This window comes from Chiloscyllium punctatum, chromosome 25, assembly GCF_047496795.1.
Source record: "Chiloscyllium punctatum isolate Juve2018m chromosome 25, sChiPun1.3, whole genome shotgun sequence".
Classification (NCBI taxonomy): Eukaryota; Metazoa; Chordata; class Chondrichthyes; order Orectolobiformes; family Hemiscylliidae; genus Chiloscyllium; species Chiloscyllium punctatum.
This window is the reverse complement of record NC_092763.1, coordinates 71013192-71032553: the sequence shown is the minus strand read 5'-3', so window position 1 is coordinate 71032553 and position 19362 is coordinate 71013192. Positions and strand designations below refer to the sequence as shown.

Sequence of the window (19362 nt, the reverse complement as noted above, 5' to 3'; positions counted from 1 at the left end):
CGTGTGTGGAATGAGCTGCCAGAGGAAGTAAAGGAGGTTGGTACAATTGCAACATTTAAAAGGCATCTGGATGGGGTTTGGAGGGGTACAGGATGGGTGCTGGCAAGTGAGACTAGATTCGGTTCGGATATCTGGTCAGCATGGGTGAGTTGGACCCAAACGTCTGTTTCCATGCTGTACATCTCTATGATTCTAAATTACAGAAAGGCTGGCCACACTTCAATATTTATAAAGAAATAGTACAGCAACTTCAGGCGAGACACAGATATGCAACGGAACACATTTATTGGTTGCTGTTCAAGTTAGCTTTGCCAAAACGCCATCTTGCCTTAGTAATGAATGCTGTGAAAAGTCACTTCAAGTCTCTTGTACTCTTTTGCAAAAAAAAACAAAATTTAACTAAACAAAAATAAAAAGACGACAGCCCACTGGGGGTACTTAGGAGTAACTTTAAAGAATGCTGGGGAATGAAATGAAATGTTGTTTTGCATTTGGAAAATTTGCACTTCAGTCCCGTCGGTGCCCACTAGCCACAAACTGCTTCAAGTGTGGCAGTAGGCACCTGCAACAAAAGACACAGGCCACAGACACAACCGTTTAAAATGTACCAATCATTAAATGCTGACAAACTCTGACACAGATAATTAATGTCTGTGGAGTCTCATTTCTTTGGAGTTCACTACTTCAAATATATAGCACTAATATATACTTATGGAAGATCGACGCAAAGGTTACACACTTCTTTAAATAATACAAGAGCATGCAGTTTATGTAATTAGTATTTACTGCATTATACTGAATATAACAATTGCCATGAATACATGTAAAATTGATTTCATTACAAGTATAAGTGCATAAATGTGTGTTCTACATGTTTTTTTTCTGGACGGTACTGAGAAACATTTGAAGTCACAAAACAAGATGTGGATCAAGACTTTTACATTTTCTGACCCCCTTTCAAAATATTTCAGTTATTTATGTCTATGTTCATTTCATTCCTTCATTATGATCAATATTAATCTTAAAACATGAAGCCTTATTTCTAAGTTATTCAACTTTTACACATCAGGAATGTGATTTGCTATAGTTTCTTAAAGAATGGACCTGTGGCCTAGACAACAAAACACATTTCAACAGATATTTCTGCCTGTACACAACACAAATAAGGAATTCAATTAGTGGCAAAAATATGCATCTAACAACTTAAGCCCAGTATGAAGTTCTATCTTCAGATTACTTTTCACTACTCGGCTTAAATCCACATCCTGACTTTATTAGTGTGATATTCTCAAAACTATTTATTTTACTGGCTGTAATTAAAAAAAACCAAAATTTAAGCCTGAAAAATGAAAACAGATGCCAAGATTAGGAGCGTTGAGTTTTGGTAGCAAACAAGCTCTCATAACTGGAATGCCAACTACCAAAGCCGACAGGTCTGTCAGCGTTCTCGTCTTCTAATACAGACAATATGGATCAGACTTGTATTTAGTTACATTGGGTAGTGTTGAGGTTTTAATGCACCAGTTCTGGCTGGTTTTCTACAAAGGGCAGGACACCACTGACATAGTAGGCAATGCCAAGAGACAACAGTGCAATTACGATAATGAGTAGTAGAACTCTCCAGAAGCCCAAATCATCCACAAACTCCTGCCAGGTGGATCGGAAGCTAGAAAGGACACCATCCGTATTCTGAAGGTTTGGATTCAAGAGCGAGTGGCTCTCCATCGCACTTGAGAGAGAAAAAAAAGAGAGAAACAAAATTTGCATTTAGCTCATCAAAACAACTTAAGAGTATGGTCAAAAATAAATTATTTATAAACCTTCACTTGGATTACCAAGGAGAAAATGTTACATTCAGGATTCAAGTAATGTTATTTAACTTCTTAAAATCAAATGAAAAAGACAAGAGTTGTTTTTTTGTGTAGATAGGTTCAAATTAGTTTTCTCAGCAAGCCACACACCAACTTTACCTGAGGGGCTGATGGTCTGTTTCCCAGCCTCTGATGGTACTGTTCTGAGCCTCCTGCTTGCTAGAAGATGCAAGAGAGTAGTTAGGGAACAACTTCCCCTCCTGTGGGGAAGCATCAATCCTTAACTCACTATAATAGACAATAGACAATAGACAATAGATGCAGGAGTAGGCCATTCTGCCCTTCGAGCCTGCACCGCCATTCAATATGATCATGGCTGATCATTCCTAATCAGTATCCTGTTCCAGCCTTATCTCCATACCCCTTGACTCCACTATCTTTAAGAGCTCTATCCAATTCTTTCTTAAATGAATCCAGAGACTGGGCCTCCACTGCCCTCTGGGGCAGAGCATTCCACACAGCCACCACTCTCTGGGTGAAGTAGTTTCTCCTCATCTCTGTCCTAAATGGTCTACCCCGTATTTTTAAGTTGTGTCCTCTGGTTCGGCACTCCCCCTTCAACGGAAATATGTTCCCTCCTGCCAGAGTGTCCAGTCCTTTCATAATCCTATACGTTTCAATCAGATCCCCTCTCAGTCTTCTAAACTCAAGGGTATACAAGCCCAGTCGCTTCAGTCTTTCCGTGTAAGGCAATCCTGCCATTCCAGGAATTGACCTCGTGAACCTACGCTGCACTCCCTCAATAGCCAGAATGTCTTTCCTCAAATTTGGAGACCAGAACTGTACACAGTACTCCAGGTGTGGTCTCACCAGGGCCCTGTACAGCTGCAGAAGCACCTCTTTGCTTCTATACTCAATCCCTCTTGTTATGAAGGCCAGCATGCTATTAGCCTTCTTCACGACCTGCTGTACCTGCATGCTTGCCTTCATTGACTGGTGGACAAGAACACCCAGATCTCTCTGAACAGCCCCTTTACCTAATTTGATACCATTGAGGTAGTAATCTGCCTTCCTGTTCTTGCCACCAAAGTGGATAACCAGACATTTATCCACATTAAACTGCATCTGCCATGCATCTGCCCACTCACCTAACTTGTCCAGGTCACCCTGTAATCCCCTAACATCCTCATCACATTTCACCCTACCACCTAGCTTTGTGTCATCAGCAAATTTGCTAATGTTATTGCTGATACCATCTTCTATATCATTTACATATATTGTAAAAAGCTGCGGTCCCAGCACGGATCCCTGCGGTACCCCACTGGTCACTGCCTGCCATTTCGAAATGGAGCCGTTAATCACTACCCTTTGTTTCCTATTAGCCAACCAATTCTCTATCCAATCTAGTACTTTGCCCCCAATCCCGTGCGCCCTAATTTTACTCACTAACCTCTTGTGTGGGACTTTATCAAAAGCTTTCTGAAAGTCCAGGTACACTACATCCACAGGATCTCCGATTGTGTGAAACGGAGATCAGGGATTCCATTGTTTATATATCTTCTCCACTCATTCTTTTTCTTCTTGAGGGACTGAATTGCCCACCCTTGTTCAGAGTGGAGAGTGTGGTGCTGGAAAAGCACAGCAGGTCAGGCTGCATCAGAGAAGCAGGAAAATCAATGTTTCGGGCAAAAGCTGTTCATCAGGCTTTTGCCCGAAATGTCGATTTTCCTGCTCCTCGGATGCTGCTCGTCCTGCTGTGCTTTTCCAGCACCACCCTCTCCGTCCTAATCTGCAGTCCTCACTTCCACCCTTGTTCAAAGCCTATTTTACAGAAAAGTTATGAGTTGAAACATCAATTGATTAGGTAGAAACGAGCAGATAAGATTAAGCATCACAGCTTTTACTTTGTATACCTGCCATGAGAAAGTACCACTGTACCACAGCACCTTATACCTAGATTCTGCTACAATTATGCTTCAATCGTAGATAATTTCTTCAATTATATAAATAAAAATGATTTCAAAAGCCTACTTTACAACACGTAGATTAATATGAACATCAATGCCAGTTTTTAAAAAACCACACACGGCAACAGTGAAATTCTATTACTGCTCCTTTAATATCCTTTCTCCCAACAATGCTTAATGGGGTTGACCCATGGATGATACTAAAATAGGCGGGAATGTAAGCAGGGATGAGAAGATAAGGAGTTTACAGATTGATATTGGTAGGCTAGAGGAATGGGCCAGAATCTGACAGATGGAGTTTAATGTGGATAAGTGAGAGGTTGTCCATTTTGGCCAGAAATATAAAAGGACAAATTATTAGTTAAATTGAAAGCAGATTCAAAGTGCACCAGTGCAGAGGGATCTGTGTGTCTTTGCACATTGACCACATTAAGTGAGCATGCAGGTGCAGCATATAGTAAGCAAGGCAAATGTAATCCAGACATTTATTGCAAAAGGATTGGATTATAAAAGTAAAGAAGTGATGTTACAATGATATAAGACATTGGATGAGACCGCATCTGGAACAGAGGAAGAGGTGGCACTAGGGACAGCCAGAGGTGGCTCACCAAGTTAATTCCAGGAATGGAAAGGCTGACAGAAAAGGAATGTTTGAATAGCTTGGGCTTGTACTTGCTGGAGTTCAGAAGAACGATGGGGGATATGGTTGAGATATGTAAAATGCCAAAAGGGATTGATAATGTGGACGTTGAACAGATGTTCCCCCTTGTGAGACAGTCTCAAACAAGAGGTTATAGATGTAGAGTGAGAGGAGATCGGTTCACAACCAAGATAAGAAGAAACCATTTCTCTCAGAGGGTTGTGAATCTCTGGGACTCACTGCCCTACAGTGCAGTAGAGGCAGAATCAATCAACAGATTCAAGAAAGAGATAGGTATGTTTCTGATGTAGAGCAAGTTAAAGGCCTATGGGGAGCAGGTAGGAAAGTGCAGTTGAGACCAGGATAAGATCAGCCACGGTCATGTTAATCAGCAGAGCAGGCTGGGAGGGCTAAGTTGCCTACTCCCACTCCTAATTCCTCTGCTGTCTCATTGGGGTATGATTAAACTACTTCTTCAAGCTACAATTCTTTGTTTTTTTTTAAATCAAGACAATGAGGACTGACTATGCTATTCAACTGTAACAGACAACACAGACAAACTCTGTTTTCACTTGTTTCACATCAGATTTCCATTTCCTAATTTTCATTTAGGTTCACTGAATTGATACTTGAGCCAATCTCACCCTCACTATATAGGAACAGCAGCTGAACATTCAGCCTTTCAAGCCTGTTCGAACATCATTCACTGAAATCATGGCTGACCTGTATCCAAATTCAATTTTCTTAACTAGCGAAAGTCTATTCATCTTAGATTTTAAGTTAATCACTAAGCTAGAATTTATAGCTTTGACAGAATCTTTACTCTTTACATGAAGTAGTGCGCCAGAACTTCCCTCCTGAATGATCCAGCTCAAACTTTAACATTAATGACCCTTTGTCCTGTGGACTTTCCCACCAGCAGAGAAAGGTTCTCTCCCTATCTCATCAATCCCTAAAAAGCAGAATGAAAATCACTCCTTAACTTCTACATACCTCGACCCCATTGTGCTGTAGCCAACACAAGGACGTACCAGAGTTCTATTTGAGGTAAGATACAGACAAGGACCAAAACTGGGATCTTGCTGTTAGCTAAACCAACAAGTGGGGCATTTACTCTACAAGTTGTAATCCAAAATACCTAATTATCATATTCTTTTGGAGGCAGTATAAATCACATCTCAAAATTATAACAGGCGAAACAGAAACCAAGAAGCAAGAAATAGGTTTTGCAAAATTGCTAATTTTGCACATGCAACATACAAGATTTCTGATCTCAGTGGAGCTATCAAATGAGTGAAGGAGGTGCATAATTTCATGCGGAACCGGGATTCAGGGGACTTGGCAAGGATTATTCATATTTCGAAGGACCAAGCACACAGCAGTTTTAGTTAAGATTTGGCAGAAGATCAGGAAGAGCTTCAAATCCTTACAAAAAGTCTTACCACACCAGAGTTGGTTTGCGAAGAACAGAGACGAGGTAGCCTTAAACAATGCAATTGTCTCTATATCAAAAGCTAATCTTGTAAAGATGTATATTCTAATCAGTATGTTAAAAGAATTTTAACTCACACCTTACAAAATTATTCTTCCAGCTCAGATTTTTCAGATTCAATGTTTACCTCTCACTTTCTGCAGTTTGCATAATCTCTAATTTCGAGTGAGCTCCACGGTTGAATCCTTTCACCTCTTGCTCCTCCAAGGACTCCAGCAACTTGATGGCATCTTTGTTCACTCCTCGACGTTTTGCCAAAATGAGTGGGGTGGCGCCATGATGGTTGCTTGAATTACAAAAAGAACATAAAATAATGATTTCCAATATTTCAAGAGTTATGTTGCTTCTAGTAACCATTTTTAAAAGAGTAAAAGTCGGCCACAGCTACCAATGGCTTTCCATGCATAATTTCAGAACGACAGCACAATATTCCATCCAGGCATAATCCTAAAGATTAAGCGGAAAATATAAACATACATTTAAGCTTAGTTCTTATACACTCTGCTACATTTTGTTACTGAAAAACATCAAAACATAACTGCCACTTTTCCAAGCCCACACAAAACAACCTACAGCACCCCTGATGAAGGGCTAATGCCCGAAATGTCGATTCTCCTGTTCCTCAGATGCTGCCTGACCTGCTGTGCTTTTCCAGCAACACATTCTTGACACAGTTTCTGAAACATCAACTGTCAGCCACAATTTGGACCTTGCTTGATATTTGTTTCACGCCCTCACCAGTGAAGTGCTTTACAATCAATCCAGAACAGCTTACCGATGGCTGCAGCAAGGCAAAGCTCCTTTACTGCAACTGCCTTTGATTTTTTTTTTAATCAAAGGCAGTTGCAGTAAGGGAGCTTTGCCTTGTTACAACCATCTGTAAGAAAAATGAAATGATGACCTGAGCAGCTGGATGGACGGTTGCCATTTTGTATCCTCAAATACAGGCACTGTTTGACCATACAATTATCAAAAGATGTTGCATTTCAAGAGTTAGAACTGCAGTCTCTAGGATGTGAGACTGGCATAATTCACACATTTTCACTTAGAACTAAACTGTGAAATTAATATTTGTAGGACCCTGATGTAACTGTGCTAATGGAGGTTGCAAACATATCTAGATTATAATTATATCAGGCTAAGGAAACGTTCAACCACATTTTAAGATTAGATAATTGACAAGGATGGTTAATCTGCATCAATTGCCTCCATGTCAGTCAACATCTGTGGTGGAAACAGTTGATGTTTCAACTCATAACTTTTCTGTAAAATAGGCTTTGAACAAGGGTGGAAGTGAGGACTGCAGATTAGGACGGAGGGGGTGGTGCTGGAAAAGCACAGCAGGACAAGCAGCATCCGAGGATCAGGAAAATCGACATTTCGGGCAAAAGCCTGATGAACAGCTTTTGCCCGAAACATTGATTTTCCTGCTTCTCTGATGCAGCCTGACCTGCTGTGCTTTTCCAGCACCACACTCTCCACTTTGAACAAGGGTGGGCAATTCAGTCCCTCAAGAAGAAAAAGAATGAGTGGAGAAGATATATAAACAAATTCACAAATAAAGGAGGGAATGTATGCAAAACTGATCACCTCCACGAGCCATGACTAAGCAGTTAGCAATCTGTCCTGAGAAAGGTGGTTGCTCGATTACATCAAACTTGAGACAAGGACCCAAGGGCACAGCCTCAGAGTGAAGGGACAACCCTTTAGAACAGAGATGAAGGGGAATTTCTTCAGCCAGAGGGTGGAGAATCTGTGGAACACATGGCCTTCACAACCCTCTGAGGCAAGGTCATTGAATGTATTTAAGATAGATAGATAGATTCTTGATTAGTAAGAGGATTAAGAGTTACGGGGAGAAGGCAGGAGAATGAGGTGGAGAAGCATAATCAAATGGCAGAGCAGACTCAATGGGCCGAATGGCCTAATTCTGTTCCTATACTTTATACTTTTATGGACTTAAGCACAGAAACCTAGGTTAATAATTAGTGCAGGGCCAAGCGAGTGGTTTACTACCGAAAGTACCATATTTTAGATGAAATACTAAACCAAGTCCCTGACTGTTTGCTCAGAGAGATTTAAACAATCACATGACATTGTATCAAAGAACAGTAGGTGAGCTGTTACCTTTGCCAATATTTACCATCAATATTGTATACAAAAAAAATCAGTCTCATTGCTCTTTGTAGAATTTATGTGCAAATTAATTGACATATCTTCTACATTATAACTGTCAGTACACTTCAAATATAGTTATTTGGTAATGGTAGCACTTTTGCACATTGAGGTTGCACAAGGTACTCTGCAAACGGAAGTTACTTTCATTACTTAACTCAGATAAAAGTATGAATAAAAACACACTAAAGCTGCAAGAATACCCAAAGGTTTAAAGAACTAAGATAAATACAAATATTTGGGAAAAAAAGTTTTTTTTGAAGAGGTAGGGAAATTAAAACACAAGTCACTGACAAGATAAAACAGCTCCAACAACTTCAAGAAGAGAAAGCTTAGTTAAGACAGAAAACTAAATCCCAGCTAGCTCTTAATTCTGACAGAATTACTTCACAAAACATCAACTTGTTCTCCCACACCAACAGATTCCGCCTGGGTCACCAGTACCCCTGCTTATTGTGATGGGAAAAAAATACTGAAACCTAACAGGCACTGTAATGTCCAGAAGAAGAAATGTTAAACTATTGTTCTTGAAGCCTATATAACTCTCCGACCAACTAGGACAATTCAATTTTTCACAACCAGTGAATTCCCAAAACAATGTTATATTGTAATCATCTCAGACAGACATGAAATAGATTCAAACAGAACCCTTTCGGCTTGAAGTTTTCTTTAAAACAAAGTATAGAGGTGCCTGTTCTGTAATCCTTGTTGCCTTCTTACAAAGGTTACGTAAAGCATTAAAGGCAGCCGCTCTCTCTACAGAAGCTGAACTATTGAGCAATTCTGCTCTTTTGCCTTTGCACATTTTGACTTGCTTATCTATAAACTCAAATTGCTAGGATAAGCAGGCGCTCTGACAAACAAAAAACTCAACAGCCTTTACAGATCCAACAACACAGCTAAGACCAAGATTAGAAGAAATCTTTTCCAATAGAGGATCAAGAGACTTTGGAACTCTCTTCCCTTAAAAGACAGTGAAATCAGAATCTTGGAACAATTTCAAAACCAGAGTACATATTCTTGATGAGCAAAGAGGTGAAAAACGATTGGATGGCGGGTGGGGTGGGGGTGGGGGTGGGTGGAAGAGCGGATGGCTGCAGGTAGCCTTGTTGAGCATCTGTGCAACTCTGACCTTCCTTGGGTGGGAAGAAACATCTCGAGCCTCAGCATAAAGTTCAGCCCCAGGTATAAGGATGCTGTCAACAAGAAGCAAAAGGATGAAGAGCAAGAAGATGGAATCATAAAACTGCTGATGATGTGGAAGCGCAGAAATATAGTAATAACTATAACAGGATAAGAAAGAATGAAATTAATACATGGCAATATCAAAGTAGTGACCATGGAAGTAAATAGCACAATTTGTTTAAGCCAAAGTCCCCAAGAAAAACATCAGGAAACTGCAGACAGAAATTTGGTTGGAATTAACCTTCGTCTTAGCTCTGTTGAATGGGTTCCATAAAAATCAGAGCTGAGTCAACTATAGTGAGGCTGATAAAGACCTGCTGAGAAACATGCTCGAGCGTAATAGTGTGTAACATTCTCTCAGGTGTTACATTGTCAATCTTCATGCCAAAAGCATTTTAGCTACTGTTCGAAATGTCTAGAGTAAAGCTGGTGTCTGACAGAGCTCAGCGCCAGAGTTCAATGTTGTCTGCTCTTAAGCCAGTCAAATCAGAGCATGCAAATACAACATGTTACCAATGTCAAACAAACAGCTTCAACTGATGCCCCGATGCACTCACTCTTGCAGTGCCAAATTAACGAGTGCAACATTGAACCTGGTCTCAGAAGCTGTGTTGTACTAAATTGGAAATACAAATAACATCTAACCTATCGAGAGTAAACATGTAACACCAGCTCATCCTATATTATTTTTATGGTGTAAACAAAGCAATACTCAGCAGTAGTGGTGCACATCATTCACAGCTTGCTGTGCGCATCCATGGTACAGAGTTACAATTGCTTTGTTAATTTACAAATAGTTTTGGATTGCTTGCAAACAATTTAATTTTTTAAATCAGGGTGAACTAATTTTGCCACTATTCCCCTCCTGCCCACAAGCACCAGAATTGAGTTGCCTCAGGCATCCTGAATCTCTCACATTTGTCACTGATACTCAGTAAACATCGGTTACGATGAGGAAAGAAAATCCACTCTTCCCAGAATCACAAAGGCCATAAACAAACCATGGAGAGACGATTGGCACAAGCCGCCATAATGTCAATTTCAAGCAAAACAAACTGTTGAGCTGCAACAATTAAAAGATCATTCAACCATGCATATTAAAATATGCCTCAGTGAATAAAACATGCTGTAAACGTTAGTATAATAAACCTGACATGTCAGCCCGGATGTGCCTCAAAAGATCACTTTTAAAGAGATGCTTCATAAATAAGCATTGTACAGTGTTTTGGCTGTTAGGCATGTTATGAAATGTTAGTGGCATGCAAAATTATTTTTGAAGGGCTAAATTATACTGCAAAATTCACAAGAGTAAGAGATACCAACAGCAATATAAAACAGATGCTGGAAATCTAAGAACCGAAAATGCTGTAGAAACTCAGCAGACTTGGCAGCAAGTGTGGAAAGAAAGAGAGCTAATATTTCGAGTCTGATGTGACATGTCTTTAAATCTCTCCTCAGATGCTGCCTGACCTACTGAGACACCAACAGCTGCTCTTGCAGAGTAAGGATCCACTAAAAAAAGGATTACCAACTTATCCAAAAGCAAATAGGGACCTGATCAAGATTGAACAGTCACAAGCCTTTTGCTCTCAATGGCCTATTAATAATTTGTAAAATAAATGAAGACAGAGAGTACCACAGGGATTAGTGCTGGGACCACAATTATTTTGAAAGGATATTAAAACTTGGATGAGTAAAGTGGAGGTATGATCACCAAATTTGTGGATGACACAAAACTAAGTGGGAAGTCGAGTGGTAAGGATGACACAGTCTGCTCAAGGATTCAACCAGGATAAAAAGTGAACAAAGCTCACCAGATGAAATATATTGTGAGAAGATGTGAGATTATGCACTTTGGCAGGAAGAAAAGGAACTGAATATTATTTAACTTGAAGAAAAATTGCAGAAAGCTACAGCATCTGGGAATCCTTGTGCACAAATCACAAAAAGCAAGAACAGAAGTTCAGCAGGTAATGGGGAGGGTTGGGTTTGTACAGCCTGAACTCACTGGAATATAAAAGAATGAGAGGTGACCGGATTGAAACATACAAAATTCTTAAGGGACTTGGCAGGGTAGATGCAGACAGGTTTCTTTTCCTCCACTCTTACCTTGAATGTATGTCTAGGACCAGAGGGAATAATTTCAGAGTCAGGGGCCACCTGACTGAGATGAAGAGGAATTTCTTCTCTCAGAGCACAATGCATCTGCGGAATTCTTCACTGCAGAGAGATGTAGAGGCAGGGCCATTTTGTCAGCTAAGGATTTTTAATCAGTCAGGGAATCAAGGGTTATGGGTGAAAAGATAAGAAAATGGAGTTGAGGATGACACAGTCTGCTCAAGGATTCAATTAGGATAATAAGTGAACAAAAGCTCACCAGATGAAATATATTGATATCATTGATGTTATGATATCATTGAATGGACACAAAGGCTTGATGGGCTGAATGAGCTACTATTGCTCATTTATATTACTTGTGGCCTTATGAGTATCTAGTAAAATGTTTAGAGCTCAATAAATATTTCAGATACTTTTAGGGAGACACTTTTGGACTGCAGGCTTGTATCTCAAGAGAGCCGGAATACAAAACAGTAAAAGTTATGGGTTAGTTGCACATAAAACTTTAGTTAGCCTGTGCTCGGACCAGCAAGTTCATTTTTGGACACCATGCCTCACAAAGATTCAACTGACTTCAGAGGCTACGCAGCACAGAGATCAGAATGACACTGGCACCAAAAGAGTCAAAAAAAAAAATAGGCCGCATAGAGGAGGTCAAAATTTCATTGAGTATACAAGATTTAGGGGTGCTTTAAGAAATTTATAGGGTAGATTGAAAGAAACAATTATCTCTGGTAAGGCAGTACAAAGGGGACATGACCTCAAAATTAGGGATAGACTATGCAGGGATAGTGTCAGGAAGCACTTCTTCACAAAGTGCAGTGCAAACCTGGAAACATCTTTCCTTCAAACGAACTGATTGGAAGGTGACTGTCACCTCAAAACCGAAAACTGGAGATTGATCAATTTTTTTAAAGCAAGGATCTTGATGAAGGTAAAATCAAGACAGGTGATAACAGAAAAGATGAGCCATGATCCAAATCAACTGAGAAGTCAGCTGTAGTTGAAGTTGTAGCAGACTGGCCTCTGAAACTCAACGTCTAGTTTTGAGACCTACTTCAGGACGAGAGTACAGCAATCAAGGCTGATACCTTTGTTGCAGTACAGAGTGAACACTGCACTGTTAGCATTAGTTGCCTTTTGAATAATGCACTGAATTGAGCTTTTGTCTGCCTGCAACAGAAGCAAAACACTGCAATACTTAAAATCTGAAATAAAAGCAAAAAAAGAGCTAGAGATATTAAGCCAGGAAGGGTCTCTGGAGAGAGAAATAGAGCTAATATTTTAGGTCAAATGAACTTTCATCAGAAATCAGCCAATGCTGGACAGAATTCTGATGACAGGTCAATTCAATTGGAAACATTCATGCAGTCTCTCTCTATAGTTGCTGCCTGACTGGAGTATGTCTAGCACTTTTTTTTTTGTTTGTTTTCACGTTCCATTTAACTTGAAAAAAACAAATGGCTGGAGAATCTAAGATCTGGCAGCATCTGGGGAAAGAAACAGAGTTAATGAGTCCTGTGATCCCTCTTCAGTTCTGTAAGATCGCTGGACTTGAAATGTTAATTCTGTTTTCTCTCCACAGATGCAGCCAACACTCCAGTCCATCTCCAAGAGTCCAGTCTATCTGGCAGACTCGGCCCTGCCTAAATCCAATTCAGCTGAGACCCAGTCCAAGTCCATAGAATCATACAGTGCAAAAGAGGCCATTCAGTCCAACGTCTGTACTGCCAAAAACATAACACCATTTACACTAGTCCCACTTTCTTGCACAATGACCGTAGCCTTGAATGTTATGACACTTCTGAGTACTCATCCAAGAACTTCAAAAATGAGGATTCCCCACCTCAACTACTCTCCTTGACAGTGCATTCCCAATTTTCACCATCTTCTGGGAGAAAAAGAAGTTTTTTCCAATCCCCAGGAAATCTCCTGTCTCTCACTTTAAAATTATGCCCCCCTGTTACTGATGCTCCAACTAAAGGAAACAACTGTTTTCCAATCACCCTGTACATGCCCTCATAGCCTTTACTGGTGGTGGGGAATAGATTGAAAAAAATACCATGGTGATTTGAAGTTGGACAGAAAACCCTCAATCTAATGCTCTTCTATCAGGTTCCTCCTCAACCTTCACTTCTCCAGAGTAAGCAACCCGAGCTTATCCAGTCTCTCCACAAAGCGGAGAGCTCCATCCCAGGCAACATCTCGGTAAATCTCCTCTGCACCCCCTCCACTGCGATCACCAAACGCAGCCTCGGTCAGGTCCAAACAGAGTTCCTCATTTCCCTTCCCCCACCTTACCCCAGTTCCAACCTTCCAGCTCAGTCCCGTCCTCATGAGATGTCCCACCTATGCGCTCCACCCTCCTCTCCAACCTATCATCTTTCCCCCCCAACCTCCATGCACCTATTGCACTCTCAGCTACGTTCTCCCCAGCCCCACAACCCCCCTCCCATTTATCTCTCCACCCCAGAAACTCCCAGCCTCATTCCTGATGGACTCCAGCCCAAAACATTGATTCTACTGCTCCTCGGATGCTACCTGACCTGCTGTGCTTTTCCAGCAACACACTCTCAACTCTAATCTCCAGCACCTGCAGACCTCACTTTCTCCTCAGACCCAAACCAGACCAATCTCCTCTCGTCTGAACGACGGTAGACTGGTCTGCTCAAAGCAGTGCAGTGCCAACCCTTCACAGACCCAGTGCCAGATAAAGCCAGCCCCAATCCAGACCTGATCCATCTCCAGACCAGTTAAGATCAACTCTCGTCCCAGCCTAGTCCTGCTCCAGCCCTGGTGTAACTCCATACCTACAAAAACAAAGGTCACTGGAGCCGAAACATTAACTTTGATTTCTGCAGAGATGCTGCCAGACCTGCTGAGCTTTTCCAGCAACTTTTGTTTTTGTTTCTGATTCACATCACCTGCAGTTCTTTTGGTTTTTATTTAGCTCCACAACTAGACTGGCTCTTGCTCTAGTCTAGACCCACCCCAGCTTCAGGACCCAGACCAACTCCAAAACCACTCCAGCCCACTTTGAACCTGTCTAACTCCAGAGCGTAGTCCAGCTCTCGCTCCAGTCCTGTTCAGGTTGCAGTCAGTCTCTAAGACCACTCCAGCTCTCCCCCCCTCCCCCAGACCCCAGTCCATCTCAGAGACGACTCTAGCCCTGCACCCAGACCCCAGTCTGTCTCACAGACCACTCTAGCACTCCCCCAGACCCCAGTCCGTCTCCGGAACCAGTCCAGCCCCGCACCCAGACCCCAGTCCGTCTCCGGGACTAGTCCAGCCCCACCCCCAGACCCCTGTCCGTCTCAGATACCACTCCAGCCCCAGCCCCAGACCCCTGTCCATCTCAGAGACCACTCCAGCCCCGCACCCAGACCCCTGTCCATCTCAGAGACCACTCCAGCCCCAGCCCCAGACCCCTGTCCGTCTCAGAGACCACTCCAGCCCCGCACCCAGACCCCTGTCCGTCTCAGAGACCACTCCAGCCCCGCACCCAGACCCCAGTCAGATCCAGTCTAACCCCAGAGCCTAAGGCAGCCCTCGCTGCGGACCCACCAAATGTCAATTTTGAGTCCGTTGGACACCAGGAACTGGATGGAGTCCACATGCCCGCAGAGGTGCAGGGCGGTGTTGCCCTGGTTGTCGGTGGCCAGCAGGTCCGCCCCGAACTTGTGCAGCAGGCGGCAGATGTCGACGTTGCCGCGGGCGGCGGCCACATGAAGGCCGGTGCGGCCTCGGCCGTCGCGGATGTTCGGGTCGAAGCCGCTCTCCAGCAGCCGCTTGGCGTACGCCAGGTCCCCGTCGATGCAGGCCTGCAGCAGCGGCACCCCGGTCTGGCAGGAATCGTTAATAAACACGTACGACATGACAGCCTCCTCCTCCTCCTCCTGGCTCTGTGTTTGTGTGGACTGTGTACTGTCCCCTCCCCCCAACCCAACTGCGCAGACTCAGAGCCCAGGACGGCAGCAGCAAGAGGTCAAAATTAATGTATGTACCAGCACCCAACCCTTCCGCCTTTCCATCCAAGAGGAGGGCGAGACAACTTTTTTTTATTTCAAAAATATACTTTATTCATAAATGATTTGATGGTCTGTACATTTGGTCATGCCATACATATGTCCACATTTACAAACACAGATTCGAATTTATCATTGTCATATACAGGTCTGTGCATTTCTCAATCTTATGCACATGTTTGGCTGAGGCATCAGCAGAGCCCAAAAAACGTCCGCATGGGCCCCCTGTTCTTCTTTAGGCAGGCCGATGTTACACGGTGGTCTTTCCCCACCGCGCCTTGGCGGCAGCTGCCCCAAGCTTTAGCGCGTCCCTCAACACGTAGTCTTGGACCTTGGAATGTGCCAGTCTGCAACACTCAGTCGGGGTCAACTCCTTCAGCTGGAAGATCAACAGGTTTCGGACCGCCCAGAGAGCATCCTTCACCGAGTTGATGATCTTCCAGGTGCAGTTAATGTTCGTCTCGATGTGAGTCCCGGGGAACAGGCCGTAGAGCACGGAGTCCCGCGTCACGCATCACTGCATTTGGTTCGACAAGCACCACTGCATTCCTCTCCAGACTTCCTCTGCATAGGCACATTCCAGAAGGAGGTGTGTGACAGTCTCGTCCCCACCGCAGCCACTTCGAGGGCAGCGTGCGGTGCGGCAGAGAATCCGGGCGTGCATGAAGGATCTCACAGGCAGAGCCCTTCTCACCACCAGCCAAACCACGTCTTGGTGCTTGTTGGAAAGTTCTGGCGATGAGGCATTCTGCCAAATGGCTTTGACAGTCTGCTCAGGGAACCGCTCGACAGGATCCGCCCTCTCCTTTTCCCGAAGGGTCTCAAGGACGCTACGTGCTGACCACTTCCTGATGGACTTGTGGTCAAAGGTGTTTTTCCTCATAAATTTCTCCATGAAGGACAGGTGATACGGAACGGTCCAACTACTTGGAGCGTTCCGCGGCAGCGAGGCCAGGCCCATCCTTCGCAACACCGGGGACAGGTAGAACCTCAGTACGTAGTGACACTTGGTGTTTGCGTACCGGGGATCCACGCACAGCTTGATGCAGCCGCACGCAAAGGTGGCCATCAGGGTGAGGGTGGCATTGGGCGTGTTTTTTCCCCCATTGCACCGGTCTTTGTACATTGAGTCTCTTCGGACCCGGTCCATCTTTGATCTCCAAACGAATTGGAGTGGACACGGACAGCGGATCCGAGCAGAAAACAGCGACGTCATCCATGTACAGGGAGGCCTTAACCTGCAGGCCTCCGCTGCCAGGAATAGTCACCCCTCTCAGGCTCGCATCCTTCCTGATGGATTCGGCAAATGGCTCTATGCAACACACAAACAAGGCGGGTGAGAGGGGGCATCCCTGCCTGACTCCAGATCTTACAGGGAACCTATCTGATTCCCACCCATTGATTGAGACTGCACTGACAATGTTGGTGTAGAGCAGTCTGATCCAATTTCCGATTCCCTCCCCAAAGCCCATTTTTGAGAGGACATCCCTCATGTATGTATGCAATATCCTGTCAAAGGCTTTCTCCTGGTCCAGGCTGATGAGGCAGGTGTCCACCCCCCTGTCCTGCACGTAGGCGATCATATCCCTGAGGAGTGCAAGACTCTCAGAGATCTTCCTGCCCGGTCAACACCGGGACTCTGACCCCAGTGGGACAAAATACATACTTCCCACTCAGCCCCTGTATCGAGCTTATATATTTGGTCATTCGCCTTCATTTTTGTTTTATCTGTTCTTTGGATGCGGGTACCAATGACATTCATTGCCCATTTCTAATTGCTCCGCGGTTAGTGCCTGATGAGCTGCCCTGCCATGGTAGATCTTGAGGTTGATTAGATTAGATTCCCTACAGTGTGGAAACAGGCCCTTCAAGCCCAACAAGTCCACACCGAAGATTAACCCACCCCCTCTGACTAATGCACCTAACAACTATGGACAATTTAGCATAGCCAATTCACCTGACTTGCACATCTTTGGAATGTGGGAGGGAACCAAAGTATCCGGAGGAAACCCACACAGACACGAGGAGAATGTGCAAACTCCATACAGTAGCGCTGTGAGGCAGCAGTGCTAACCACTGAGCGACCATGCCGCCCATAGTCATACCTCATGAGGGAGGCAGTGTCAGGTTTTTGATCCAACAACAGTGAAGGAATGGCAATGCGGTTCCAAGTCTCGATAGTAGGTTTCTTAAGGTGCAGCAGTAGTGTCTCTACCTCTGCGCCAGGAAATCTAGGTTCAAGTTCCACCTGCATCAAAGTTGTGTCATAACAAATAAAAGGAAAATGCTGAAGGAAACTCAGCAGGTATGGCAGCATCTGTGGCAAGAGAAACAGTATTAACATGGAAGGTCTCCTGTGGTGCATTGGTAACATCCCTACCTCTGGTCAAGAAAGCCTAATCACTTGCTGCAGAGGTGTGTCAGAACAGTTTGATTGAAAATATCTCCAAGTCATGAAGGTGACGAACTCAGAGGGAACTTACAGGTTGAGGTGGTGTTCAATGGCATCTGCTGAACTTTTCTTCAGAGGTGCAAGAGACCACGGGTACAGAAGGTACTGTTGAAGATTATTTGCAAAGACACTATCAAAGATGAACTTGCATTCTGAAGAGGGGTCACTGAACTTAAAGCATTAACTTTGTTTCTCTTTCCATAGATGCTGTTTTATTCTTTATTTTAATTGGGATTTGGAAATTTCTTTTCTCTCTGGTCATATTAAAACTGACAAGTATTTAGACTGACATTCATATGAATCCAAACTTTAGCACTTGACAGAAGTCTGTTCCATTGGAATATTGCGTGCAATTCTGGTTTCCTTCCTATTGGAAAGATGTTGTGAAACTTGAAAAGGTTCAGAAAAGGTTTACAGGGATGTTGCCAAGGTTGGAGGATTTGAGCTATAGGGAGAGGTTGAATAGGCTAGGGCTGTTTTCCCTGGAGCGTCGGAGGCTGAGAGGTGACCTTATAGAGGTTTATAAAATCATGGGGGTCTTGGATTGGATAAATAGACAAGTCTTTTCCCTGTGGTAGGGATTCCAGAACTAGAGGGCATGGGTTTAGGATGAGAGGGGAAAGATATAAAAAAGACCTAAGGGGCAACTTTTTCTTGCAGATGGTGGTACATATATGGAATGAGCTGCCAGAGGAAGTGATGGAGGCTAGTACAATTGCAACATTTAAAAGGCATCTGGATGGGTATGTGAATATGAAGGGTTTGGAGGGATATGGGCCGGGTGCTGGCAGGTGGGACTAGATTGGGTTGGGATATCTGGTCGGCATGGATGAATTGGACTCTAAGATATTGCGTATGTAATCAATGTCCTCAATTGTCAGACTGAATAATGTGCCTGCACTAGAAGGAGCACCAGTCAAGTCCCCTGGTGGTCCATGTACTGCTTTGTGATAATGGATTGGAAATCTTTTTCTGGCTTCTTTTTTTGGTGCTCATGTTCATCCTTTTCAGCAGTCAGGTTCTTGTCTAGCCAACTCATAACTTCATTACATTTCTCCAAAATGTTCTGCTTATCATCATTTCCAACTTTGCCATTTGCTTCTCATCCTCAATTGTGGCCTTCATGTTCAAGTCATAAGATTGCAAAGTATTCTTTTCAGCAACTTTTTCACATTGCTGGTCCTATTCAGTTTTGTGCTTCACACCTTCCTGAACCATACTTTAAATATCTTCCTTGCTCAAGCGATCTTTTATTATTCGGGATGGTGATCTTATTTTCCTTTCCAGTGCTCTTACCCGCATACTCAGAGACATTCAAGATACCATTGGCATCAATATTAAATGTTGCCTCACTTTGAGGCACTCTCTGTGAAGTCAGCTCAAACTTGCCCAGCAAATTGTTATCCTAAGTCATAGCTTTTTCAATCTCAGACACTTGAATTAGCACACCAGGCTGACTATCAGAGTAGATGGTGAAGGTCTGCTTTTGTTTTGTTG

The 19362-nt window shown here is 43.4% G+C and overlaps 1 protein-coding gene across 2 annotated transcripts; it reads right to left on the bottom strand.

Annotated features, from left to right (window-relative positions):
* Positions 1 to 268: 268 nt before the first annotated feature.
* Positions 269 to 15342, bottom strand: LOC140496053 (ankyrin repeat domain-containing protein 46). Of its 2 annotated transcripts, XM_072595529.1 has the most exons (4): positions 14953 to 15342; positions 6038 to 6196; positions 1971 to 2030; positions 269 to 1729 (listed from the first exon to the last, which is right to left on the bottom strand). In XM_072595529.1, exons 1-4 carry the CDS (start codon positions 15261 to 15263, stop codon positions 1513 to 1515), a joined length of 747 nt encoding a protein of 248 aa, XP_072451630.1. In that variant the 5' UTR covers positions 15264 to 15342; the 3' UTR covers positions 269 to 1512. The 2 variants fall into 2 exon arrangements, with proteins under 2 accessions (XP_072451630.1, XP_072451631.1); XM_072595530.1 differs by lacking the exon at positions 1971 to 2030 and having other exon boundaries at positions 14953 to 15340.
* Positions 15343 to 19362: the final 4020 nt, after the last annotated feature.

What these genes read in the sequence shown, in the direction of transcription:
- LOC140496053 (XM_072595529.1), bottom strand. Translation starts at nt 15,263, where the DNA reads ATGTCGTACGTGTTTATTAACGATTCCTGCCAGACCGGGGTGCCGCTG. An exon ending in GGACTCAAAATTGACATTTG is followed by an intron (nt 6,197 to 14,952) that starts GTGGGTCCGCAG and finishes TTGTAATTCAAG; the next exon opens with CAACCATCATGGCGCCACCC. An exon ending in ACAGACCATCAGCCCCTCAG is followed by an intron (nt 1,730 to 1,970) that starts GTAAAGTTGGTG and finishes TTCTCTCTCAAG; the next exon opens with TGCGATGGAGAGCCACTCGC.